The sequence below is a fragment of the Prionailurus bengalensis genome, chromosome E4, assembly GCF_016509475.1.
Source record: "Prionailurus bengalensis isolate Pbe53 chromosome E4, Fcat_Pben_1.1_paternal_pri, whole genome shotgun sequence".
NCBI lineage: Eukaryota > Metazoa > Chordata > Mammalia > Carnivora > Felidae > Prionailurus > Prionailurus bengalensis.
Genome location: NC_057360.1, coordinates 9,258,672 through 9,286,118, shown reverse-complemented (window position 1 = coordinate 9,286,118; position 27,447 = coordinate 9,258,672). Strand labels below are relative to the sequence as shown.

At 37.8% G+C, this 27,447-nt stretch overlaps 1 protein-coding gene across 4 annotated transcripts in view; it reads left to right on the top strand.

Annotated features, from left to right (window-relative positions):
* FMN2 (formin 2) overlaps positions 1-27,447 on the top strand; it is a 391,725-nt gene that overhangs the window by 87,276 nt on the left and 277,002 nt on the right. For 3 of the 4 annotated variants that reach the window (XM_043568706.1, XM_043568709.1, XM_043568707.1), the window contains exons 3-4: positions 17,646-17,793; positions 26,450-26,505. In XM_043568706.1, the coding sequence (XP_043424641.1) occupies positions 17,646-17,793; positions 26,450-26,505 (204 nt within the window). Of the gene's footprint in view, positions 1-17,645; positions 17,794-20,153; positions 20,166-26,449; positions 26,506-27,447 lie in introns of all 4 variants that reach the window. The other variant, XM_043568708.1, reaches the window with a different exon arrangement.

Sequence of the window (27,447 nt, the reverse complement as noted above, 5' to 3'; positions counted from 1 at the left end):
ATTTCTAAATATATCTGTCAAGTCCATCTAGTCCAATGTATCATTCAGGGCCCTTGTTTCTATATTGACCATGTGTCTCGATGATCTATCCATTGTTGTAAGTGGGGTATTAAAGTCCCCTGCAATTACCACATTCTCGTCGATAAGGTTGCTTATGTTTGTGAGTAATTGTTTTATATATTTGGGACTTCCGTATTCGGTGCATAGACGTTTATAATTGTTAGTTCTTCTTGATGGATAGAGCCTGTAATTATTATATAATGCCATTCTTTATCTCTTGTTACAGCCTTTAATTTGAAGTCTAGTTTGTCTGATATAAGTATGGCTACTCCAGCTTTCTTTTGACTTTCAGTAGCATGATAAATAGTTCTCCATCTCCTCACTTTCAATCTGAAAGTGACCTCAGGTCTTAAATGAGTCTCTTGTAGACAGCAAATAGATGAGCCTTGTGTTTTTATCCATTCTGATACCCTATGTCTTTTGGTTGGCGCATTTAGTCCATTTACATTCAGTGTTATTATAGAAGGTTAAGGGTTTAGAGTCATTGTGATGTCCGTAGGTTTCATGCTTGTAGTGATGTCTGTGGTACTTTGTAGTCCATGCAACATTTCACTCACAGAATCCCCCTTAGGATCTCTTGTAGGTCTGGTTTAGTGGTGATGAGTTCCTTCAGTTTTTGTGTTTGGGAAGACCTTTATCTCTCCTTCTATTCTGAATGACAGACTTGCTGGATCAAGGTTCTCGGCTGCATATTTTTCATGTTCATCACATTGAAGATTTCCTGCCATTTCTTTCTGGCCTGCCAAATTTCAGTAGGTAGATCTGCCACTAGTCTTGTCAGTCTTCCTTTATATGTTAGAGCATGTTTATCCCTAGCTGCTTCCAGAATTTTCTCTTTATCCTTGTATTTTGCCAGTTTCACTATGATATGTCATGCATATTGGGCCCTGTTTAAAAGTCTTTGCCTACTATGCAAGCAACAATATATCCTCCTATATTATCTTCCAAAAGCTTTGTTGTTTTGTCCTTTGCATTTTGTTCTATAATCACCTTAGGAAAATCTTTTAGGTGTGTAAGTTAGATGTCCTATTTTATTATCTGTGTATATGGGTGAAACACTGGTATGTGGATCTCTATTCTATTCCATTATGTGTTTGCCCATTCTTGTCCAAATATTATAGGTCTTCTCAACTGCTGCATGGTAATAAGTCTTGATGGCTAGAATAATAGGTCTTTTCTCTTTGAGTCATTTAAAAATTGTTTTAGGCCCTTTCAATATAAATTTTAGAAATAGTCATATCCACTAAAACACACATGCATACTTAGGATGTTCATTAGAATTGCATTTAATGTAACTATCATTTTGGAGAAGAGTGAAATAACTGAGAGACTTAAATCCACAAATGTGATAAATCCATTCATATATATTGAAGTCATTTTTATTTTCTCTCATTGCAACTTGATATGTTTCTGCTTAAAGGCCAAGCACGTTTTTATTCAATGGCTTCTTAGGTATTTGATATTTTGAATGCTACGTTAAAAGTAACGTTGTATTGTATTTTAGTTCAGTTTTATTTGACATACAACATTGTTTAAGTTTTTGTGTACAACATGTTGGTTTGATATTTATATTGGGATAAAGTTGCCATGGTAGCATTAGTCAACACTTCTATCTTGTCACATAATTATAATTTCTTCTATTGTTGAGAACAATTAAAATCTAGTCTCCTAGCAATGTTTGCAATATAGTTTTGTTGTGTGTAATCACTGTACTGTATTAGGTCTCCAGAACTTACTTATCTTCTGGTTGGTTGCACGTATGTACCCTTAAACAACATCTCTGTCCTTTCTCCACCTCAGCCCCTGGTAACCACCATTTTATGCTCTGCTTTTACAATTACATTCCTTTTTCAAATGTTTATTTAAATTATAGTTAGTTAACGTATAGTGTAATGTTGCTTTCAGGAGTAGAATTTAGTGACTCATCACTTACATGTAACAGGTATGCATCATAACAAGTCCCCTCCTTAATGCCCATCACCCATTTAGCCCATCCCCCACCTCCCTCCCTCCATCAACCCTCAGTTTGTTCTCTAACAGTTTCTTGTGGTTCATTTCCCTCTCTCATCTGTTTTGTTTCTTAAATTCCACACATGAGTAAAATCATATGGTATTTGTCTTCCTCTGCCTGAGTTTTTCACATAGCATAATACATTCTGGTTCCATCCACGTTGCAAATGACAAAATTTCATTCTTTTGATGGCTGAGTACTATTCCATTATATATATACATTTCTCTATCCATTCATCAGTTGGCAGACACTTGGACCCTCTCCATAGCTTGGCTATTGTTGACAATGCTGCTATAAACATTGGGGTGCATGCACTCCTTTGAATCGCTATTTTTGCATCATTTGGGTAAATACCTAGTAGTTCAATTGCTGGGATGTAGGGCAGTTCTATTTTTAACTTTTGAGGAACGTCCATATTATTTTCCAGAGTGGCTGCACTGGTTTGCATTCCTGCCAACATTGGAAGGGTGTTTCCTTTCTCTGTATCCTTGCCAACATCTTTTGTTTTCTGCATTATTGATTTTAGCCATTCTGACAAGTGTGAGGTGAAATCTCATTGTGGTTTTCATTTGTATTTCCCTGATGATCAGTGATTTTTGAACATCTTTTCATGTGCCTGTTGGCCATCTATCTGCATGTCATCTTTGGAAAAATGTCTATTTCATGTCTTCTGTCTATTTTTTAATTGGATATTTATGATTTGGGTGTTGAGTTTTATAATTCTTTATAGATTTTGGATCCTAACCCTATATTGCGTATGTCATTTGCAAATAGCTTCTCTGATTCTGTAGGTTTTGTTGATTGTTTCCTTTGCTGTGCAGAAGTTTTCTTTTTTGATGAAGTCCCAATAGTTTATTTTTGGTTTTGTTTTCCTTGCCTCAGGACACATATCTAGAAGGAAATTGTTAAGGCTGATGTTAAAAAGGCCCGTGTTCTCTACGATTTTTGTATTTTCAGGACTTGGATTAAAGACCTCAATCTATTTTGAATTTATTTTTTTTGCTTGGTGTAAGAAAATGGTTCACTTTCATTTTTTTGCGTGTTGTTGTCCAGTTTGACCATCTTTTTACACAGGACATTCTTTCCTGCTTTGTCAAAGATTAATTGAACATATAATCGTGGGTTCTTTTCTGGGTTTTCTATTCTGTTCCATTTATCTATTTTTGTGCCAGTTCCATACTGTTTAGAGCACTACTGCTTTGTAATATAACCTGATGTCTGGACTTGTAATGCCTCTAGGTTTGCTTTTCTTTTTCAAGATTGCTTTGGGGGCACCTGGGTGGCTCAGTCAGTCAAGCTTCTGACTCTTGATTTCAGCTCAAGTCATGATCTCACAGTTGACGGGTTTGAGCCCTGGGTCAGGCTCTGCACTGAGAGGGCACTGACAGTGCAGAGCCTGCTTGGAATTCTCATTTCCCTCTCTCTCTCTGCCCCTCCCCTGCATGCATGCTCTTTATCTCTCACTTTCTCTCTCTCTCTCAAAAAAAAAAATAAATAAACATTTAAAAGACAGATTGCTTTGGTATTTCAGGGTCTTTTTTGGTTCCATACAAATTGTAGAATTTTTTCCTAGTTCTGTGAAAAATGCTGATGTAATTTTGACATTTTGTTTTGGACATCCCTGTCTTGTTCCTGACCACAGAGGAAAATGTCTTGGTTTTTCTCCACTGGGCAGTATATTAGCTGTGGGTTCTTCATAGATATCCCTTATTATTTTGGGGTATGTTCCCTTTAAACCTACTTTTTGAGGTTTTTTTTATCATGAATAGATGTTGTAATTTGTCAAATGCATCTATTGAAATGATACAGTTCTTCTCCTGTCTTTCGTTAATGTGCTGTGTCACATGATTGAGTTGCGAATATTGAACCACGTTTCCAACACAGGAATACATTCCACTTGATGTTGGTGAGTGATTTCTGTAATGTATTGTTGGATTTGGTTAGCTAGTATTTTATTGTGAATTTTTGCATCTGTGTTCAACAGAGTTGTTGACCCATAGCTCTCTTTTTTTATGGCATCTTTATCTGGTTTTGATATCAGGGTAATGCTGGCTACATAGAATGAATTTGGAAGATTTCCTTCCTTTTCTATTTTTTGCAATAGTTTGAGAATAGATATTAACTCCTTAAATATTTGGTGGATTTCTCCCGTGAAGCCTTCTGGCCCTGGACTTTTGTTTGTTGAGAGTTTTTTGATTACAAATTCAATTTTGTTGCTGGTTACAGCAACAGTTTTTGATTTCTTCCTGTTTCAGTTTTGGGAGTTTATATGTTTCTAAGGATTTATCCATTTTTATAGGTTTTTTTCCTCTAGTTTTGCCAATTTGTTGTCATATATACTTTTTTAACATTCTCTTATAATTGTATTTCTGTGGTTTTGGTTATTATTTCTCCTCCTTCCTTTGTGATTTTATTTATTTAGGGTCTTTCTCTTTTTGGTAAGTCTGGCTAGAGGTTTACCAATTTTATTAATTTTTCCAAAGGCCCAGTTCCTGATTTCATTTATTTATTCTACTGTTTTTATTTTTTAATTTTTTAGCTTCTGTATCATTTATTTTTGCTCTAATGTTTAATATTTTCTTTCTTCCACTGGCTGTAGGCCTGTAGGCTTCATTTGTTTTTTTGTTTGTTTGTTTGTTTGTTTTGTTTTTTGTTTTTAATCTTTTAGATGTAAGGTTAGGTTGTTTTTTTTGTGATTTTTCTTGCTTCTTGAGGTAGGCCTATATTGCTTCCTCCCCTATTTGGACCACTTTTGCTTCATCCCAAAGGTTGTGCACCATTGTTTTTTCATTTTCATTATTATGTTATGTAGCTGCCTAGATTGACAGAATTCTATTCCAGGTAGAATTTATGCTTGTTTTTGCCAGGGACCTGGGGCAATAAAATTCCAAGATCACCTTGAAGTACATTCAGGGATTCACGTGTTTGAAGCTGAATTTCAGCCCAAGAAGACCTATCTCCTTGTAGTTTACCTTTATTCCTAGTGTCTTTTAGGTCATAGCCCAAAGTGAGGGGTGCTACTAGGGCCAACATCCTTTTGGGAGTACCATCCTCTAGCCTTTTCTCCTGATAAAGTTCACCCAAATTCTTACAGAATCCCTCAGAGGGGTAAAAAAAGTAACACATTTACCTAGCCTCTGTAGATGTGTGTCCTTTGAATCCTGGCTTGCCAATTCGTTTTTAATTTTATACTCCACTCACCTTTGTCTTTAGGCAGATCGTGTGTGTGTGTGTGTGTGTGTGTGTGTGTGTGTGCATGCACACACGCGTGTGTGCGCGTGCCACATCTTCTTTATCCATTTATCTATCAATGGACACTTAAGCTGCTTCCATATTTTGGCTATGGTAAATAATGCTGCAATGAACATAGGGACAAAAGACCTGAATAGACATTTTCAAAGAAGACAACAGATGGCCAGCAGATACAAGAAAAGATTCTTAATATCACTTATCAGGGAAATGCACATAAAAACCTCAATGAGACAACACCATATCAGTCAGAATGGCTAGGATAAAAAAGACAAGAAATAACAAGAAATAACAAGTGTTGATGAGGATGTGGAGAAAAGGTTACCCTGTACACTGTGGTGGGAATATAAATTGGTGCAACAACTGTTGAAAACAGTATTGAGTTTCCTCCAAATATTAAAATATTTCCTTCCAAATATTAAAAATAGAATTACCATATGATCCAGGAATTCCACCACTGGGTATTAACTCAAAGAAAACTCAAACACTGATTTGAAAAGATATATTCACCCTCAGTCAAACTTCTGATATTTGATGGGAGATTGTACTTGGAATATCTGAGTTGCAGTTCTATATTTTAGCAGTCAAATATAGATCTGTTAGCCTTGATAGACACTTGAGCTTGGGCAGTGCGGAGAGCTTCTGAGGGAGTGAGGAACCCAAAATCAGATTTATTCCCATATATATGGATATCCCATCTCCATTCACGGATGAGTCATCAGAATTGCCAGAAGGGCAATATTTCCTCTCAAAGAGTAGTTTCTGCTTTAACATACAGATTAATGGACAATGAAATTTTCTTGTATAAAGTACTGTCAGAAAAACGTGAATTGGAGATATTTTAAGGTGGTAACCAAACCCTTACCTTGGCTTGAAAAATCTCAGTGAAGCACTTTTAGAATGCCTAATTTTGAGCTTTATATTTTCTAGTGGTTTCTCTAAAATCAACTATGGATTATAGTTCTGAGTTATTTGGGGGATTATTATTTACAACTCAGTTAAAAGATAGGTAAATATCTGCTACCAGTAACGTTTTTTTCTTTTTAGAGATAGTGGGCCTATGGTCTATTTATGTCACTTTTAGTATATGATTTTAAATCTTCTGATCTGCCTATGGTAGAAAATTTATTTCTCTTAAGCAGAAAGACATGATCCAGTTCAACTAAAATCAAAACAGAGTTCAAGAATTTAAAAGAATATAGTAGTGCTATGGAAAACATATTTCAGTTTTAACCCAGATATAAAATTATGATTTGATTTGTCAAAAAAAGCCCATTTTTATTGCTCCTAACCTTTCTGGTTCCTAAATACTCATTGTATGTCAGCTATATGTACAGAATAATGTCCTGGGGAAAAGGTGGATATAGGTAGGATATGGTAGCTGGAGTAAGGCGACCCTACTTGGGAAAGTAACAAATACATTCCTGACATGTTAAATGGAAATAGAAGAAAGTAAAAGACATTCATGGATGGTCGAGGAGAGACCACATTAATTATAATTGAATTCAAAATTTAAGGACATTCAGCACAAATGCCAAGAAAACTCTGTAGACCAAGGTTTGCTGAAACTAGTTTCTCATCCTAAAGCAAAGATTTAGTGTTGGTTCTGTATCTTGATGTGTAGATATGATGATGACTTTGAATTCCTCTGAAAAGGACTTTTTTCAACATAAGAAATGATGTATGATTATTCTAATCAAACATAGATTTAAAACAATCAAAACAAGTGGTATTCATGGTGTGTTATATTTGAATAACATCATGTCATTTTCATAGCTCTTTCTGCTCCTGCTTCATGCCAGCCCCATAAAAAAGACCAGGCGGGTGTTTTTCCTGATTTACTGATAAGAATATCAAGACTTCAGAAGGTTAAAAGATTTGTCTATGGTAGCACTGATTATATCCCAGGAGCATTGGCTACACATATTTTTCTTTTTCTTTCCTTTCTTTTTAAATTTAGAATGGTTTCCACATTTTTATTTTTTATATATAATTTATTGTCAAGTGAGCTAACATATAGTGTATACCGTGTGCTCTTGGTTTTGGGGGTAGATTCCTGTGATTCATCACTTACATACAACACCCAGTGCTCATCCCAGCAAGTGCCCTTCTCAATGCCCATCACCCATTTCCTGCTCTCCCCCATGTCCCCTCTATCAGCCCTCTGTATTTAAGAGTCTATTATGATTTGTCTCCCCCTCTCTTTGAAACTAATTTTTTACCTTCCCTTCCCCCATGGTCCTCTGTTAAGCTTCCCAAGTTCTACATATGAGTGAAACCATATGATATCTGTCTTTCTCTGACTGACTTATTTCACTTAGCATAATACCCTCCAGTTCCATCCACATTGCTGCAAATGGTAGGATTTCATTCTTTCTCATTGCCAAGTGGTATTCCATTGTATGTGTAAACCACATCTTCTGTATCTATTCATTAGTTGATGGACACTTGGGCATTTTCCATAACTTGACTATTGTTGAAAGTGCTGCTATAAACATTGGGGTACAAGTGCCCCTATGAACCAGCACTCCTGTATCCTTTGGATAAATTCCTAGTAGTGCTCTATTGCTGGGTTGTAGCGTAGTTCTGTTTTTAATTTTTTAAGAACCTCCACTCTGTTTTCCAGAGCTGTTGCACCAGTTTGCATTCCCACCAACAGTGCAAGAGGGTTCCCGTTTCTCCACATCCTCACCAACATCTATTGTTTCCTCAGTTGTTCATTTTAGCCACTGACTGGTGTGAGGTGGTATCTCATCATGGTTTTGATTTGTATTTCTCTGATGGTGACTGATATTGAACATCTTTTCATGTGTCTGTTGGCCATCTGGATGTCTTCTTTGGAAAAGTGTCTATTCATGTCTTCTGCCCATTTCTTCACTGATTATTTGTTTTTTGGGTGTTGAGTTTGGTAAGTTATTTATAAATTTTGAATACAGACTCTTTATCCGATATGTTATTTGCAAGTGTCTTCTCCCATTCTGCCAGTTGCCTTTTAGTTTTGTTGATTGTTTCTTTTGTGGTACAGAAGCTTTTTATCTTGATGAGGTCCCAATAGTTCATTTGGCTTTTAATTCCCTTGCCTTTGGAGATGTGTTGAGCAAGAAATTACTGTGGCTGAGGTCAAAGAGGTTGTTGCCTGCTTTCTCCTCTAGGGTTTTGATGGTTTCCTGTCTCACATTTAGGTCTTTTATCCATTTTGAGTTTATTTTTGTGAATGGTGTAAGAAAGTGGCCTAGTTTCATTCTTCTGCATGTTGCTGTCCAGTTGTCCCAGCACCATTTGCTAAAGAGACTGTCTTTTTTTCCATTGGATACTCTTTCCTGCTTTGTCAAAGGTTAGTCGGCCATACATTTGTGTGTCCAATACTGGGTTCTCTATTCTATTCCGTTGGTCTATGTGTCTGTTTTTGTGCCAATACCATAGTGTCTTGATGATTTAAGCTTTATGGTAGAGGCTAAAGTCTAGGATTGTGATGCCTCAAGCTTTGGTTTTCTTAGTCAGGATTGCTTTGGCTATTCAGGGTCTTTTGTGGTTCCATACAAATTTTAGGATTGTTTGTCCTATCTTTGACTAGAATGCTGGTGCAAGTTTCATTGGTGTTGCATTGAATGTGTAGATTGCTTTGGATAGTATTGACATTTTAGCAATATATATTCTTCCAATCCATGGGCATGGAATGTTTTTCCATTTCTTTGTGTCTTCTTCAATTTCCTTCATAAGCTTACTATAGTTTTCAGCATACAGATATTTTACATTTTTGGTTAAGTTTATTCCTAGGTATTTTATGGTTCTTGGTCCAATTGTAAATGAGACTGATTTCTTGATTCCCCTTTCTGCTGCTTCATTATTGGTGTATAGAAATGCAACCCATTTCTGTGCATTGATTTTGTACCCTGCGACTTTGCTGAATTCATGTATCAGTTCTAGCATCTTTTTGGTGGAGTCTATTGGGTTTTCCATGTAGAATATCATTTCATCTGCAAAAAGTGAAAGCTTGACTTATTCTTTGCCAATTTGGATGCCTTTTATTTCATGTTGTTGTCTGATTGCTGAGGCAAGTACTTCCAACACTATGTTAAACAATGGTGAGAGTGGACATCCCCTTCATGTTCCTGATCTCAGGGGGAAAGTTTTTCCCCACTGAGGATGATATTAGTTGTGGGCTTTTCATATATGGCTTTTATGATGTTAAGCTATGTATGTTCCTTCTATCCCAACTTGAGGGTTTTAATTAAGAAAGGATACTATATTTTCTTAAATGCTTTTTTCTGTATCTATTGACAGGATCATGTGGTTCTTATCCTTTCTTCTATTAATGTGATGTATAGAATTACCAGCCCTGCAGCCAAGGAGTGAATCCCACTTGATCATGGTGAATAATTCTTTTTATATGCTGTTGAATTTGATTTGCTAGTATCTTCTTGAGAATTTTTGCATCCACATGTGATTCTCCTTTTTATTGGGCTCTCTCTCTAGTTTGGGAATCAGCATAATGCTGGCCTCATAGAATGAGTCTGGAAGCTTTCATTTCATTTATATTTTTTGGAATAGCTTGAGAAGTATAGGTATTAACTCTGCCTTAAATGTCTGATAGAATTCCCCTGGGAAGCCATCTGGTCCAGGACTCTTATTTGTTGGGAGATTTTTGACAACTGATTCAATTTATTTGTTGGTTATGGGTCTGTTTAAATTTTCTATTTCTTCCCATTTGAGTTTTGTTAGTGTGAGGGTGTCTAGGAATTTGTCCATTTTTTCCAGGTTGTCCAGTTTGTTGGCATGTAATTTGTCATAGTATTCTCTGATAATTGTTTGTATTTCTGTGGTGTTGATGTGATCTGTCCTTTTTCCTTTGTGATTTAATCTATTTGGGTCCTCTCTTTCCTTTTTGAGAAGTTTGGCTAGGGGTTTATCAATTTTGTTTATTTTTTCAAAAACCCAGCTCTTACATTCATTGATGTATTCTACCTTTTTAAAAAAATTCTATATTGTTTATTTTTGCTCTAATCTTTATTTCTCTTCTTCTGCTGGCCACGGGGTTTCTTTGTTTCTTTGCTGTTCTGCTTCTAATTCCTTTAGATGAGTCATTAGGTTTTGTATTTGGGATTTTTCTTGTTTCTTGAGATAGGCCTGGATTGCAGTGTATTTTCCTGTTAGGACTGCCTTTGCTGCATCCCAAAGAGTTTGGACTGTTGTGTTTTCATTTTCATTTGCTTCCATATGTTTTTTAAATTTCTTTTTTAATTGCCTGGCTGACCCATTCATTGTTTAGTAGGTTGCTCTTTAACCTCCATTCCTTTGGGGTTTTCCCATTTTTTTCTTGTGATTGAAATGATTTCAAACTTGATTTCAAGTGTCATAGCATTGTTATTTGCAAATATGCATGGTGTGATCTCAATTCTTTTATTTTTATGGAGGCCTCTCTCATGATCCAGTATGTGATCTGTCTGGGAGAATTTTGCATGTGCACTTGAGAAGAATGTGTATACTGCTTCTTTTGGATGAAAAGTTCTGAATGTATCTGTCAAGTCCATCTGGTCCAATGGATCATTCAAGGCCATTGTTTTTTTTTTTTATTTTGCCTAGAAGATCTGTCCATTCACTAAGTCCCCTGAAATTACCATATTCTTATTAATAAGATTGCTTATGTTTGTGATTAATTATTTTATATATTTGGGTGAATTCAGTTGGGGGCATAAGCATTTATAATTGTTAGCTCTTCTTGATGGATAGACCACGTAAATATGATAAAATGCCCCTCTTCATCTCTTCTTACAGACTTTAGTTTAAATCTAGTTTGTGTGATGTAAGTATGGCTACTCCAGCTTTCTTTTGACTTCCATAGCATGATAGATGGTTCTCCATCCCCTCACTTTCAATCTGAAGTTGTCCTTAGGTCTAAAAATGGTTCTCTTGTAGACAGCATATAGATGGATCTTGGTTTTTTTTTTTTAATTTTTTTAATGTTTATTTATTTTTGAGAGAGACAGAGACAGAGCGTGAGTGGGGGAGGGGCAGAGAGAGAGGGAGACACAGAATCTGAAGCAGGCTCCAGGTTCTGAGCCTGTCAGCATAGAGCCCGACACAGGGCTTGAACTCACAAACCCTGGGGTCATGCCCTGAGCTGAGTCAGACACCTAACTGACTGGGCCACCCAGGCGCTCCTGGATCTTGTTTTTTAATCCATTCTGATACCCTCTGTCTTTTAATTGGAACATTTAGTCCTTTTACATTCAGCATTATTATTGAAAGATATGGATTTAGTGTCCTTGTGTTATTTGTAGGTTTCATGGTTGTGGTGATATGTCTGGTCTTTTGTAGTCTTTGCAGCATTCCACTCACAGAGTACCCCTTACGATCTCTTACAGGGCTGGTTTAGTGGTCATGAACTCCCTCAGTTTTTGTCTGTCTGGGAAAGCCTTTATCCCTCCTTCTATTCTGGATGCAGCCTTGCTGGATAGAGACTTCTTGGCTGCCTATTTTTCCTATTCAGCACATTGAATGTTTCCTGCCACTCCCTTCTGGCCTGCTAAGTTTTGGCGGACAGGTCTGCTACTACCTTTATGTGCCTACCCTTGTAGTTTAAGGTCCATTTGTCCCTAGCTGCTTTCAGAATTCCCTCTTTATCTTTGTATTTTGCCAGTTTCACTATGATATGCCATGGAGAAGACCTATTCCTGTTAAATCTGAAGGGAGTTTTCTGTGCCTCCTTGAGTTGGATATCTGCTTCCTTCCACAGAATAGGAACGTTCTCATTTATAATTTATTCAAGTAATCTTTCTGCCCCTTTCTCTCTCTCTTTTTCTGGAACTCCTATGATATGGATATTGTTAAGTTTCATTGAATCACTTCGTTCTCTTATTCTCCCCTCATGGTCTAATATTTTCTTATCTCTCTTTTTCTCGGCTTTATCATTTTCCATAATTTTATCTTCTATTTCATTTATTCTCCACTCTGCTTCTTTCATCTTGTTCTTACTGCAATTAGTTTATTTTGCACCTGCTTTATAGCATTTTTAATTCGTCATGACTATTTTTTAGTTCCTTGATCTCTGCAGCAATAGATTCTCTGCTGTCCTGTTTTTTTCAAGGCCAGTGATTAATCTTATGCCTATTATTCTAAATTCTTAGCAAATATCTTGTTTATATCTGTTTTGAGCAATTCTCTGGCCACCATTCTTCCTGGAGTTTCTTTTGAGGTGAATTCTTCCTTTTCATCATTTTGGCTAGTATTCCGTCCCTTACTTGTTGTAATAGTTTGTTAATGTGTCCTGTACCTGCGAGCACTACTATATTAAAAAGGGGTTATACACTTTCCAGGGCCTGGCCTTTCAGGAGGTGTTTTCGTAATATGTTACATGCTCTCTGTTGTTGTGACTTTGGTTGCTTTGTCTCCCTACTTTTAATAGTGGTTTGGACCTTCCACCATGAAGTAACCCTGGAAAAACAATTTTAAAAAGAGGGTGGTGGTGGAAGAAGCCTTATCCCATACAAAGAGAGAAATGACAGGGGTGGGCAAAAGGAAAAAAAAAAAAAAGAAAATTGACCAGACAGAGTAACCATAATATGACTTCATCCTGAGAGAGAGAGGAAGATAAATAAGAAGGAGATACAGAAGAGGTGTAAAAATAATAGATTCAATATGTCTGCTTAAAGAAACCAACAACCAGAATAACCAGACTAGAGAACAAAGAAACTAGAGGAAGGAAAGGAAGGAAATAAAAAGGAATATATATATAAAATAAGAATTGACCAAGAATCAAATCAGAAAATGCAAAACCGCTGGGTGCCTTGGAGCCAGTGGCTGTGCTGGTCTGGAGGAAGGGGTTGTCTGGTTGGTCAGTGCCAATCAAACACTGGTAAATTCACAGTGACCAGACTTGGAGGGGTGTGGCTTGGTAGGAGGCAGGTCCTGCCTCCACTGTGGGCCCTTTGTTCCGTAAAGCCTCCTCTTGTTGGTGATGGGGATAAAAATGGTGACACCCCAGTCTCTCCTCCCCAGACTGGGTGTCCCAAACACTCTGTTTAAGCCATCTGCACAGTGCTGTGCATGTGGGAGCAGGCTGGGTATGTTCTGCTCCACCGTCTCTTGCACCTCCCAGGTGCTCAGCCCCATGTCTTAAAGGGTCCCACTACATGCCCACGGTTTCAGGGAAGTGCCACTCTGCCCAGCCAGATTACAAAGGGCCTCTGGCTCCTCACAGTGCTGCGTGGGCGGGAACAGGGTGGTTTGTCCCACTCCATCATCTCCTGCACCTCCCTGGCACATGGCTGGGATTCAAACCCCATTGTCTTAAAGGATCTCGCTCTGCTCACCCCAGTTCCAGAAAAATGCCACTCCACCCCAGTGATAGAGGGCCTCTGGCTCCCCACAGTGCTGAGCTGGTGCAAATGAGGCCGTCTGTCCCGCTCCACAGTCTCCTGTGCTTCCCTGGTGCTTGGTTGGGATTCAAACCATCAGTCTTAAAGGATCCCACCTGTACACCCTGGTTCTAGGGTACAGCCCCTTAGCCCAGCCAGCCGACAAAGGGCCTCTGACTGGTGGGTCTTTTGTCCTTGGAATGGCTATATGCCTTCTTCAGAGAGCACTCAAGGGAGGGGATTGCTTCCTCTCACTGAGGACTGCACCTCTGTGCTAGTTACCAAGACTGGGACTGGCTCCCCTTCTCCCCAGGCACGTGAACAGGGCAGCTGGCCCCAGTCCAGAGAAAGCCAGGCACTTAGAAATTAGATCTTTCTCTTTTTTTTCTCTTCCCCGGTCCATGGGTTTTCTCTGGTCCAAATACAGTCCTACACTTCAACAGCCTCTCTTTCTCTTCCTTTTGTCTCTCCAAAGAAAGGGATCCCTCCCCTCTCTTCCTATGCCTCCCATTTTATCTCTCCAAGTTTTCAATCGTGTACCTATGGCCCACCAAGTTGTCCCCATGGGCCCCTGGAGATGTCTCTGTCACTCTGCAGCTCATACTCTTGGAATTCCAAGTTCTGTGACCTCAACACCGCTGTGTTTGAGGGATGGGGGAACTTCGGGTCCCCCTACTTTGCTGCCAGGTTGACCCTGTTCCTATTTTTCTTTATATTGCATAATTGCTGATAGGTTTAGATAAAACAGATAATATAATAGATTTGTTTTCCATGTGGCATCCAGAAAGTACCTGTTTGGTATCTTGTTATGTGTATGAAGAAAATGAGCCACTGCCCCTGCTCATACTGACAAACCATCTTTTTACTTCTTTTTTATCTGCCAATTCTGTTAGTTCAGTTAAGTGGCTTTTATGTAGTCATCCCAGCGTTGTCAATTGCTAGGGGAGATTTGTAGGACCTGTGTGCATACTTCATGGGCTGAAGGAGTTTCCAGTCAATTTGAGGAAAGGTTAGATGCACTCAGTAAGGTGTTATGCCACCATCCTGGATGGCATACCGTTACTTCTGAAAATGAATGGTGGCAGGGTGCTGTATCAGTGTTCTGATGCATGAGTGGTCCATGTGAGGCGGAGCTTCAGCTAGACTTTTACTGAGAGATTACATTCCATAATGAGGAGAACTGGGGAGTTATGGTAATGGAGTGAAGTTTGACTTAGGGAACATGGAGGGATGGATTTGGGTGGGTGGATGAGAGTCATATAGAAAAAATTAAATGCTAGGTTGAAGAGGTGGCATTTGTAGGTGTTAAAAAGCCACAAAAGAACTTTGTGTTTTGCTTATTTTCTGCTAGTAGAGCTCTGCTGTGAAGGAAGGGTTTTGAGATTACCATCATAGCATTGTGATATATTACAATACTGGAGCGTAGCTAAAAAACTGGACTGAACCGAATTTGTTGTTGTTGCTGTTTGTTTATATGAAGTTTTATAAAGTGCTTTCAATATACTTTGTGTTTTGGTGAACTGTGCAATCCTAAAGTGAAACCGTTTATCCCCTTAGTTGTTGTTGCCTTTTTCATGTGGCCCAAAGTCAGAGGCTGAGTGGGTCTGTTATTAGGATGATAAAGCTCTCTAGGCAAGAGTTGCTTTGTCAGGGAATGTAGAGCTTGCTGCCTGGGTAGGTGCTTGACTACACTTTCCATGAAAGGTTTAGGTATTGCAGAAACGAAAGAGGCAGGATTCTGTGCCTAACGTTTGGCAGCAGGCAAGGAGACATTTTCCTAAAGCAGTGGCTGGACGCACCGCTGTCAGAGCATCAAGCCTTGACATCATCCCTCACCCAAGTCTTACTCTGTTCTTTTAAGAATGAGGATATTCTCTGATATTTTTGTCAATCCTCGTAGACGGAATTACTTCAGTTTCACTACTGAGATCTCATTTCCAACATCATGTTAATTAAACGAACTACTAATTTCACCGGCGAAAAGCTATTTCTGACACGCAGTAGGCTGCAAAGCCAAGCCTTTGCTGTCGATCAAGAGAGGAATAGTTGAATGGGGCGCCTGGGTGGCTCAGTCGGGTAAGCGTCTAACTTGGACTCAGGTCACGATCTCACGGTTCATGTGCTTGAGCCCCACGTCTGTGCTGACAGCTCGGAGCCTGGAGCCTGCTTTGGATTCTGTGTCTCCCTCTCTCTCTGCCCCTCCCCCACTTGCACTCTGTCTCTCTCTCAAAAATAAATAAACGTTCAAAAAATGTGTATGAACAGTTGACACAGTATGGAAAGCTGAAATGCTTAGCCAGGTCTGCAATGTGACCCTTATGTAACACTAGCCAAATCCAGGAATCTGAATTCTCAAATAGGGCCAGTGTCTGTAAAGTTAAAGCTTAAACTACAGATATATACACTGTGTCTTACTGTCCATGCTGAACAATAATTTGTGAATTTATTAGATTAATTTGTTAAATGCATTATAGAAATGGCAATGCCTGTCCTGGGTTAACTCCGTTTGCCTTATAGTCTCAACACAGTGGTTACAGTGCGGTTTTTTTGCTGTTGTTGTTGGTTTTGTTTTGTTTTGCATTTGCTCTTCAGCTCTACAATACTGTTCTTCTCTTTGTTTTACTTTAGGTTGACCATGAGCTATAGGCAAATATACCTACAAGTAAGGAAAATATCATGGAGAGAACCTAGGGCATGTATATTTTGAGTGCATGCATCCTAAAATGGTTAAACATGTTATTCCGAAATCCTAATGAGAAGTTTTCCAAGGTGTTTATAGGCCTCAAAGTGGCCTCCTTTGTGAGATTTCCACTTTGCTTCCTGGCATTAGGTGTAGTTATGAGCCTTCTCATTCTGTCCAGATTCTGTTAGTCTTCAGCTGGGAAGCACTTTCTTTGCCAGAAGATCCCTGTCCAATTTTTTTACTCTTGGCAAGTTCATTTACTTTTTCGTGGTTTTTGTCCCAAACATTTTGAAGCCTGGACCCATGATAAGTTGGTTTCCTAGGCTTTTTGTTGTGGAAGGCAAGGAAGCTATTATTGTTCTGCGGTGCCCAAGTACAGCCTGTCCTTTGACTTTGCCATAAGTGTTTAAACAGATTTTAAAGGGACATCATATTTAAATGTCTTAAAGATTCTAGTTCAGGGAGTTCTCTGAATGTCTGGATTTTCTGGTCTTATATTTCCTTGCAGATGCACACGGAATCTCCACCACAAAAAAACAATTATATTTTTCTATAGAAAATAAATTGAGGGGCGCCTGGGTGGCGCAGTCGGTTAAGCGTCCGACTTCAGCCAGGTCACGATCTCGCGGTCCGTGAGTTCGAGCCCCGCGTCCGGCTCTGGGCTGATGGCTCAGAGCCTGGAGCCTGTTTCCATTTCTGTGTCTCCCTCTCTCTCTGCCCCTCCTCCGTTCATGCTCTGTCTCTCTCTGTCCCAAAAATAAATAAAAACGTTGAAAAAAAAAAAAAAAAAAGAAAAGAAATTGAGATGTGCCTGGGTGGCTCAGGCAGTTAAGATTACAACTCTTAGTTTCAGTTCAGGTCATGATCTCATGGTTCATGAGATTGAGTTCTGATTCAGGCTCTGTCCTGACAGCGTGGAGTCTGCTTGGGATTCTCTGTGCTAGCCCCTCCCCCATGCACTCTCTCTCTCTTTGTCTCAAAATAAATATTAAAAAAAATAAATTGAAAAAGAAAGAAAAATTTGAGACAAGTATGGTTATGAAATTGAAATAATTGTGTGAATGAATGTTGCCATTATGAATCTACATTGGATAGTAGGCAATGCTGTTTTAATGTTTGATACACACACACACACACACACACACACACACACCCTGCATATGTATGTATAAGATAAAAATGATGTTGTAATGTAACAATTAAAAAAACTTCATTTTTTCATGATTGAATTAAAATAGCTTTACATTTTATTTTTTTATTTTTATTAAAAAAATTTTAAATATAGCAAGATCAACTTTACACCTGGGCTGCAGTCAGCCAACCCACTCACTCACTGGATTACACAGAAGGGCAGTTTCCCCGACGAGTCCCACCTGTTTGGCCACCGTCTACACCTCCTGATGAAGAACACGGGTCTAAGGATGTTGAAACAGGTAGGAGCCCAGAATGTTCTAAAAGTGTGTGATGTAAAGTACTGTGCAGTGCTTACTAGGTACTAAGTCTTAAATTTCTCTTCTGTATTTCTTAGATTATGATCTGCAGCTAACTCAAACAAAATCAGTAGGAGTCTTGTTAAATTGAAAATTCTTATGCTCCACTTTCAAGGCTGCTGAGTTAGAATTCTAGGGGATAGGGCACTGGAATTGTCCAGTTATTATCGTGTATATAAAAGTTTGTGAATTACTGCTTCAGGTGGCCAGTGGTAGCCACCACCTGAGGTTGAGGCTCCACATCCTGAGTTGGGCTGAGAATGCCAAAAGGAAATTTCTGTCTATTGCCTTCGAAGATGGTGGCCACCTTACCTCTCCACTCTGACTCTCTTCCTTTATTGCCTTCCTTGTGCTTTTCTTGATCCTTTTCTTAACTTCAGAGATAATGAGGACATAGAGATACAAGTTTCACTAAATATAGATTTTGAGTAATCTTTTAAAAACTGTACAGTGTTCAAATGTATCTTAAGATTTTTCTTTTTGGTTGTTTTTCTCTTTGCATCTTTTGTTGTCTTTTAAAGTATTTTGTATTATTGGCTGGGAAGATAGAAAGATTAATGTCAGCTTTATATGGAGCCTGAAAGTGGGAAAGCACTGTGTATTTGTCTTAAGAATTAAGAATCACATTTGTGCAGCAATGTTTTATGAAATTTGGTTGTTTAATTCCTTTCTAAAAAGTTTTCAGTTTGGTATAATAAATTTCTGACTTCTCAGTGGACTGATCCATAAGTGGAGAGTAAATTGAAGGGCACCATTACTATTTAGATATGTATCTATCACCAAATTTTCCTAAAATAGTAGCATGAGTGTTAGAGTTAAGAATTTTGATTTTCCCCCACATTGACTTATAGAGAAAAAGTCTTTAGAAACTCAATTTGGACTTGTAATAACAGAGTATAGCATGAAATATCATTTACCAGCTTTGTAACCTTGGGCAAATTTCTTAATCCCTGTACTCAGTTTCCTCATCTGTCAAATGTCAGTAAGAATAGCATCTACTACATAGGGCTGTTTTGAGAATTACATGACTTCATGCATGTTAAAACATAGAATTAGCATCCAGACTGTTGCATTGGGCTTGGTATAAGTGTTTGCTATGGTTATTATAATTATTTTCATTATTTCACATCATTATTTATTACTTCCTCATGAGTTCCCTTTAAAACCAACAATAACCCACAGTGTTAAGGATTTTATTCTAGGCTCTTTTCCAAAGGTCTGCAAAGCAAACTCAGTGTTTATAATCCTGTATTTACCCTAGTCTCTGGAGGGATGCGCTTATGTCTTTCTTCTTTCTACTGAAGCCCAGAATGGGGGGCCCACACCCAACCCAGAATGACCCTTTTTTAATGTCAGATGCTTTTGAAACACTGCTTAGTGTTCACTCGATGGACTGTACTCCCTAAAATGAGCAACAAATGAAAGATAGGAGGTAGGAAATGTTGTTCCATGTAGGGCTCTGAATTTCTTATAACACAGTACAGTCGATCAAGGGCCAAGGTAGATTCCTTAATGCAAATATCTTCAGAGATGAAGGGTTCTAACATGATGGCACCTGAGAATAAAGCAATTACATAAAAGTGTATTTCGTTTTAAAAAGAAAAACACAGGGGCGCCTGGGGTGGCTCAGTTGGTTGGGCGACTTCGGCTCAGGTCATGATCTCATGGTTCATGAGTTTGAGCCCCGCATCAGGCTCTATGCTGACAGCTCAGAACCTGGAGCCTGCTTCAAATTTTGTGTCTCCCTTGCTCTCTGCCCCTCCCCCGCTTGCTCTCTCTCTCAAAAATAAACATTAAAAATAAAAAAAAACACACACACAGCTAAAGTATTGGTCCTGTTAAGTACACTGCATTATTCATGTTAAAAGTTACATTGATTACTTGGCAGGAAATAGCCAGGTATAGATACAGAAGAACTAAATTATAGTTTCATTGAGAGTTCTCTTAACAGTTGTCCATGTCCTGTGTTTTACATCATGATTAGTGTGGTATTTTCATTTTATTCTTCTCTAGTATGTCTTTCTCCACTTTTCTGAAACATTTATATTCTCTTCTAAAATTTTAAGGTACTTTAAAAATGTTATGGAATATTTTATATTATTGATTTTGTATACTGGAGGAGGACTAGATTGAAAGGTAGTGATAATATACATTTTAGTTTGGTAAAAGATAATAGTTGGAATTGATTCTAGGAAATATGTAACTTAGTTTTTTCTTTGTTGTTTGGTGTAGCTTATAAAATGACAGAGAAAGTAATTTTTAATATAATAACTTGTATCCTTTTAAAATATGCATTCTTGAAGAGGATGATGGGGGTAAGTAGAAAATAATTTCATGTAGTGATTTGTTTTTCTCCAGTTGATCTGTTATAAACCTCAATAGCTAAATAGCTTTCTTTTGTTCAAATGATATAATGGTACTTTTCTAAAGTTTTCCTGCTGTGACTCCATGGGGTATTCTGATTCTGGGGCCATTTATTAACTATTTGCAGTACACTTAATGACAATTGCTATACATTGTTTTGTAGTGACATCATGGTGAAAGTCAGTATTTGCAACATGTGGCCCCTTTCAATTTTAGTTTAAAAGAGTTCAATGACTTTATTTTCTTTCTGAAGAAGAAAGACTTTCAGTTACATTTTAGAAAATCGAAAACTTGTAGGATAACTGGGTAGCTCAATTAGTTGAGCAGCCTACCCTTGACTTGGCTCAGGTCATGATCTGATGGTTCATGAGAATGAGCCCCTATTGGGCTCTGTGCTGACAGTGTGGAGCCTGCTTGGGATTTTTTCTCTCTCTTTGTGGAGGATCTCTTTGTGTTCCTCCCTCACTTGTTTCTCTCTCTCTCAAAATAAATAAATAAATACACTTAAAATTTTTTGAAAACTTGTTTCTTGCCTTTTTTTTTTTTTGGTCTTGGACTCTTTTTAATATTTATTACTAATTCACATCTCCAGCTAATTCAGATTTCTGTTGCTGCCTCTTCTGCTTTTCTCATGCTTCTGACTTAATTTTTTGTAATCCCTTTTGTGAGGGAGGTTTTTATCCACCTTTCATATATTGGTGAAAGAACCAACTCTCCTATATATGGATTTGAGTTGCAGAGGTCAAGGTAAGGCCTTGATTTCTCTCCCCACCAGTGATATGGAGAAGGGCTGCAGATTCTTGGGAATCTTTTGCAGTTGGCATTTTTTTCACAGATAGTGTGTGAAAATTGACCTTTTGAAGTCTATAGAATGCCTCCTGGAAAGATAAGCCTAGCTGGAAAGGAAATTGGGGAGCATTGTTCTGCAAAATTTGGTGGCAGAAACATTGATAAGAAGAAAACCTTTCCATTTATCTTGTTTTCTCTTTCTTTTATCTCTCTTCATTTTCCTTTACTTATATATATAACACCCTCCCCACCCTCCATGGTTGTTTGTTCTTCTGGAGTCCCATGACATTTTATTCATATCTCTATCATTCAAATTACTTATGTATTTTAATTTATCTGTTTATGTATGTTTGTCTTTGTTGAAGACTCCCAACATTTCAAGACCTTTGGGCACATAGTATATGTTTAAATGTTTAAGTCAGTAAATTAAGATCTTTTGTTGAAAAAGATCTAAATAACTATCTACTTAGCACATAAATGCAAGCATTTGAGAGAGTTTTGTGTGTGTGCTGAAACAGCCCATGGACCGTTTTCTGGGCTCAATACCAAGTTTCAAAAGCTATTCACTGGATTCACAGAAATCAAAGCGATTATTAACTTTAATTTTCAAGTTTATGCATAATAGAGGCACGATGTCTAGATGTGTGTGGGGACTTATTACGTCTTTGAAACACCAAGCCCCTTATCTTTCTTCGAAAATGTGAAAGGCCAAGTAGAGTAGTATTTAGGAAGGCGGTTTGGGGGACAGAAATCCCGGAGGAAAATATATAGAAGAAAATCTGGTAGAAACATGGTAGGGACTTTTTGTAGAGAAATCCTAAAAATCATGTTGACATGTTAGCTGAAAGGACTGCAACCCACCTTTGCTCCAGAATAGATTTGAAGGCGTACCAAAGGAAGACAAAAGGAAATAAATCAAACCGAAAGAAATTTAGGATGGAACAATACGATGAAGCTGAAGTCAGCTAGTATACAAATACACTTCAGAAGGACTTGTAGTTTTCAAAGATAGTTGGAAATTTTTCTTTAGGTTTAAAGTAGAAAGGGAAATGGGGACAATCTCCTAATGATCCTCTGTGTGCATGAGGTTAAAAGCGACAGTGTCTTTTCTGGACTTTTATATATAAAAGAAGTAGTATTTCTGATGGTTCCTAATAAGAGAGATTCTGTGTGCTATTATAATGCAAACAGTATCATCAACTCATTTCCAGGAGTGTCGGAATGCTTTAATACACATTCAGTTGGGAGTAATGCAGAAATTCTATAAATGACCCAGGAAGATTGGATCGTGTTCTATTTCTCAGCTTCCCACTTGATCAAGGGATAAAATGTACCAGAAAAGATTGACCGTGTCTCCTATAGATAATTCTTCATTTTCAAATTTATTTTTTGTAATTTTGGCCTGCATTGCTCTCTTATATATGCAAGCTAAATATTGTGTGTCAGTGTTCTTTGTGGGCATTGAGGAGACATATCCATACCATGAGATACTCAAATAAGCTGGACATAAGGCTGTTTCTTTTCAGAAAATTACATGTTTAACTCCATCACCATTTGTGGAAGGACATAGTATACCAGAATTAAAAGCATCTGCCATATATTAGGCAGCTAATCATAAATTATATTATTTAAGTTTAATAAGTTCTTTCTCAATTAAATTGACTAGACTTGAATCAAATTGATGTATTAAAGAAACAATATTTTAATAATTTTACATAAGTGCATTTTATGTATTTTATGTATTTTATTTAATGCATTTTATGCATTAAACTTATGGTATAAAACTCTTTAGAGACTGTTTAATTCCTTTTTAGAAGTCATACTTTATGTTTTAAAGAGGTGATTTAATTTATTTTCCATTCATGGCAGAAAGGCATATCCTACTCATTTTCTTTCTCTCTACAAATGTCAAACTCATCCAAGTATGTTTTGTTATACAAGTCTTGTGCTTATTTTGTGATGATAAAGAGATTGTTTCTGAAACATATGAGGAATTATGGGGAGCCCAGAATTTTAGATTGTTGATTATTTAGAACACTTAAAGTTTTGTCAGGAATGTTCTTTCTCCTACTTTGCTTCACAGTAATAGTTTTTAAACAGTCTAGTTACTGAATTCTTAAGAAGGGTGAGTGAAAGAGCTGGCAGTTTTAAATGTACCTTTCTTTGAGAGAGCTGTTACTGGGTTACTCTTTAAAAAGAACCGTCTTGGTTGATGAATATGTAATGGGGACTGTCAGCTCCAGATCTAAGTGGAAGGCAAGTCCCGAAAGCCCCGGATGCTCGAAGAGGGGAATATTGGTAACAAGTGTCATGGGATTTTGTAACAGAGGTGATCAATCTAAGAATGTTAGAACTAAGTGGATTTCTTAAATCTACCTGCCCAATGACTTTAGAGCCTTGAGTAGCTACTCAGAAACCAGCTTACTTATCATTTGCAGCAAACATGCCATTTTGTTTTACTCAACACTTAGTGTCATCTCTCATGCTTCTCTTTATTCTCTCCTAACTATGCCTGCTTTGTTTTTTTCTCTTTCTTATTTGTCTTCTCCGTAACTTTTATTTTTCTTTTCTCTTAGTTCTCTTTGATTTTACCTTTGTTTTGCAATGCAGTTATTCTATACACATCTTTTTCATCTTAAAATCTTGACATTCTAGAATTCCTATGCCTCATTTTATGATTCTGAGGAGAGTGTTTTTTGCCATAACTTTCCCTTAGATGTTGTAACACACTGATTCAAAGAAATAAGTATAGTGGAAGGGAGGAGGTGGGAGAATGAATTCAGTTCAGGTATTTATTTATTTATTTATTTATTTATTTATTGACTGACAAGCATAGCTTTACTTTAAAAAAATATATAATTTGTTGTCAAATTGGCTAACGTACAGTGTGTGCAGTGTGCTCTTGACTTGGGGCAGGATCCCCATGGTTCATTGCTTACATACAACACACATCTCGACAGAAGGAAACTGAAAGTTTGGGAGGAGGAGGATTCAGGAAAATGACTGAGCTGTCTTTCTAGTTCATTGTTCCGGTAAAATGTCTGCATTCTTTACCACCAGAACCCAGAAATTTGCTTTTTTGGGGCAGGTCACCAGGTCTAGAGCTATAGGGAAAAAGGCAGGAAACACTGTATGTATTTCTAATGCAATGAACTGTTGGTGTTCCATTGGGTTCTCCCTGCACTATCAAAATAGGAAGAAGAGAAAGAAAAGCATTTTCCATCAAAACAAAGCCCCAGGATTTTATCTAGAGTTTGTTGAGTTTGGGGATTTGTAGGTAACTAAAAACAAAAGTGTTCCAGCATTTGTATTTGCTTTATATTAACTGCTGATTGGCTTTGTTTTTAGGACCATTATTCAAAAATTGGCTAACTCTGGTGTTAAGTTCAGAGTAGAGATTTGTCAGGATAAGAAAGAAGAATCCATTTTTTATTACTTGAAAAAAATACAATACTTGTCTGGGAAAATGCTTGCATTTTAAGGCCACTTGTTAATGTTCTATTGCCGCAGTGACATCTGTCGGTGACTATTTCATGCTCTTCTCAATGATTTTTGTTTTGAAAGATACACCCCTAGCTGAGGTGCAGGAAGTAGCTAAAGGCAAAGTGATATCTATGTTGCCCCTTTTAAGATTCTTACTCCCCTTTTTCCTTTCCCAGGATACCTCCTTTCATGGTTTGATCATTCTTTTGATCACTTCTTCCATTCACTCCTATAATTATTGGGCAAATACTTTAAGCCCCTACCGTGTGCCAGGCAGTATTCTAGATGCCAGGGACAATAGAGGGAAAAATGACAAAAATCCCTGCCTTCACAGAGCTTATATTCTAGTGGAGTAAGAGAGATAATAATTAGGAGGCAAACAAGTGAATTATGTAGTATATTATGTGATGTTCCATGTTAAAGAAAGTAAGAGACAGAATGAAAAGTGCTACAGTGGGTCAGATCACCACTAGGTTGATCATCACTAGATTGCTAGGAAGGCTGGAACAAAGCCCTAGGGAAAGAGCAAGGCGAGGGAGACACACAGATATCCCACTATAGCAGAGACCCTGTGGAGGGAGTATGGCAGCATGTTAAAGAGCAGCAAGAAGACTGTTGTGGCCACAGGAGCAGGTAGGGAAAGGCAGAGGTGGTCAGAGAGGTCAGGGACTGTGGACAAGTGAAAGAAGGCCAAGAGCCTGTACAGATCCTGTGCTTTAATTTCAGTGAAATGGAAACTTTCAATGTAGTTTAACAATATGTTATAAAATTTAATAATAAGCCCTTTTTTATTTTTCTAGAGCATTGTCACATGTATCAACTAGAGTGCTGCTAAATTAGGAATGTCTAAATTATCCTCAAGAGTGACTGCTATTTCTTGTCAGGAGTCTGATCTGCATGCTACCTATGGTTGGGGAGACATATGACAGGAGAGAAACTCTAGTCTTCCAGCTTCCCACCAATTGCTTATATTATGTGTCTCTGATTTTTCAACTGTAAATTGTCGATGATGGACACAATGAGTTGTTTTCAGACTCTACTCCATGGAGCACTGGGGATTTCGGAAGGCCCTTTTGTTTTTATTTTTTGTTTTACAATGTTCATGCAAGGTTCACTTAGAAGAAATTGTCCCTTAGCTTGAAAAGTAATCCTGGAATTTGTTTTCCCTTAGGTTTTCCAGCATGAATTTACAGTCTCATAGACTCTTAAATGACAAATAAAGGAACAAAATCCTTTCAGAATCCTTTATTACTCGATGGTAGTACTCATGATCTCTTATTGAAATTAGAAGGTAGGGGGCACCTTTGTGGCCCAGTGGGCTTGAGTGTCCCAACTCTTAATTTCAGCTCAGGTCAGATAATGATCCCAGGGTTGTGGGATTGAACTCCATGTCGGGCTTCATGCTGAATGTGGAGCCTGCTTAGGATTCTCTCTCTCTCTCTCTCTCTCTCTCTCTCTCTCTCTCTCTCTCCTCTCTCTCTCTCTCTCCGTCTGTCCCTCTCTCGTGTGCTCTCTCTCTCTCTCTCTCTAAAATAAGAAAAAAAAAGAAATTAGAAGGAAAGTTGTCAATAGATAAGACAACTGAATCCCATCCTTCAAGATTGATGAGTTCTATCATTGTACAGACTTGAGCTAAGTAAATAATATAAGTGAATGTTTCAACAGGTATTTCCTAGCACAAAATAGACGCTAGCAGTTGAGAAAAATAATTATGATTGGTGTGTTGAAGAAGGGCATGAGGCTATTCTAATTTAAAAAATAATGACGTGAGCATTAGTCATTATCTGTGCTATATATGCTGAAAAGTAGTCATGTCTTTATAATACAGAAGTATAATTGGAAGATAAACTGGATATTTTTGGTACTTCTGGTTAAAGATATGTTTTAGTTAGTTTTGTTTTCTGATTGAGGAATTGGGAAATTTCTTCTTTAAGATACTGACTCTTTTTCTTTTTCAAACCAGAATCTCAGTCTGCTGTTTTGGAAACTCCAAAAAAATGTTCAGATGCTGTTCAGCAGGTAAGAAGATCTTTTTTTAAAAAATTTATTCATTTAAATTTAAGTTAGTTAACATATAATGTAGTATTGGTTTCAGGAGTAGAAGCCAGTGCTTCATCACTTACATAAAACACCCACTGCTCATACCCAACAAGTGCCCTCCTTACTACCCATCACCCCTTTAGCCTATTCCCCTACCCACCTCCTCTCCAACTACCCTGTTTGTTATCTATATTTAAGAGTCTCTTATGGCTTGTCTCACTCTCTGTTTTATCTTATTTTTCTTTCCCTTCCCCTATTTATCTGTTTTGTTTCTTAAATTCCACAAGAGTGGAATGATATGGTATTTGTCTTTCTCTGACTTACTTCACTTAGCATAATACCCTCTATTTCCATCCACGCTGTTGCAAATGCAAGATTTCATTCTTTTTGGATCACTGAGTAATAGTCCATTGTGTGTGTGTGTGTGTGTGTGCCACATATTCTTTATCCATTCATCAGTCAATGGACATTTGGGCTTTCTCCATAATTTGGCTATTGCTGAAAGAGCTGCCATAAACATTGGCATGCGTGTGTCCCTTTGAATCAGCATTTTTGTGTCCTTTGGATAAATACCTAGTAGTGCAATTGCTGGGCCATAGGGTAGTTCTATTTTTAATTTTTTGAGGAAACTTCATGTTTTCCAGAGTGGCTGCACCAGTTTGCATTCCAACCAACATTGCAAAAGGATTCTCCTTACATCACATCCTCTCTGACATCTGTTGTTACCTGAGTTGTTAATGTTAGCCATTCTGACAGGTGGTATCTCACTGTGGTTTTGATTTGTATTTCCCTGATGATGAGTGAGGTTGAGTATCTTTTCTTTTCTTTTTTTTTAATATATGAAATTTATTGTCAAATTGGTTTCCATACAACACCCAGTGCTCATCCCAAAAGATGCCCTCTTCAATGCCCATCACCTAC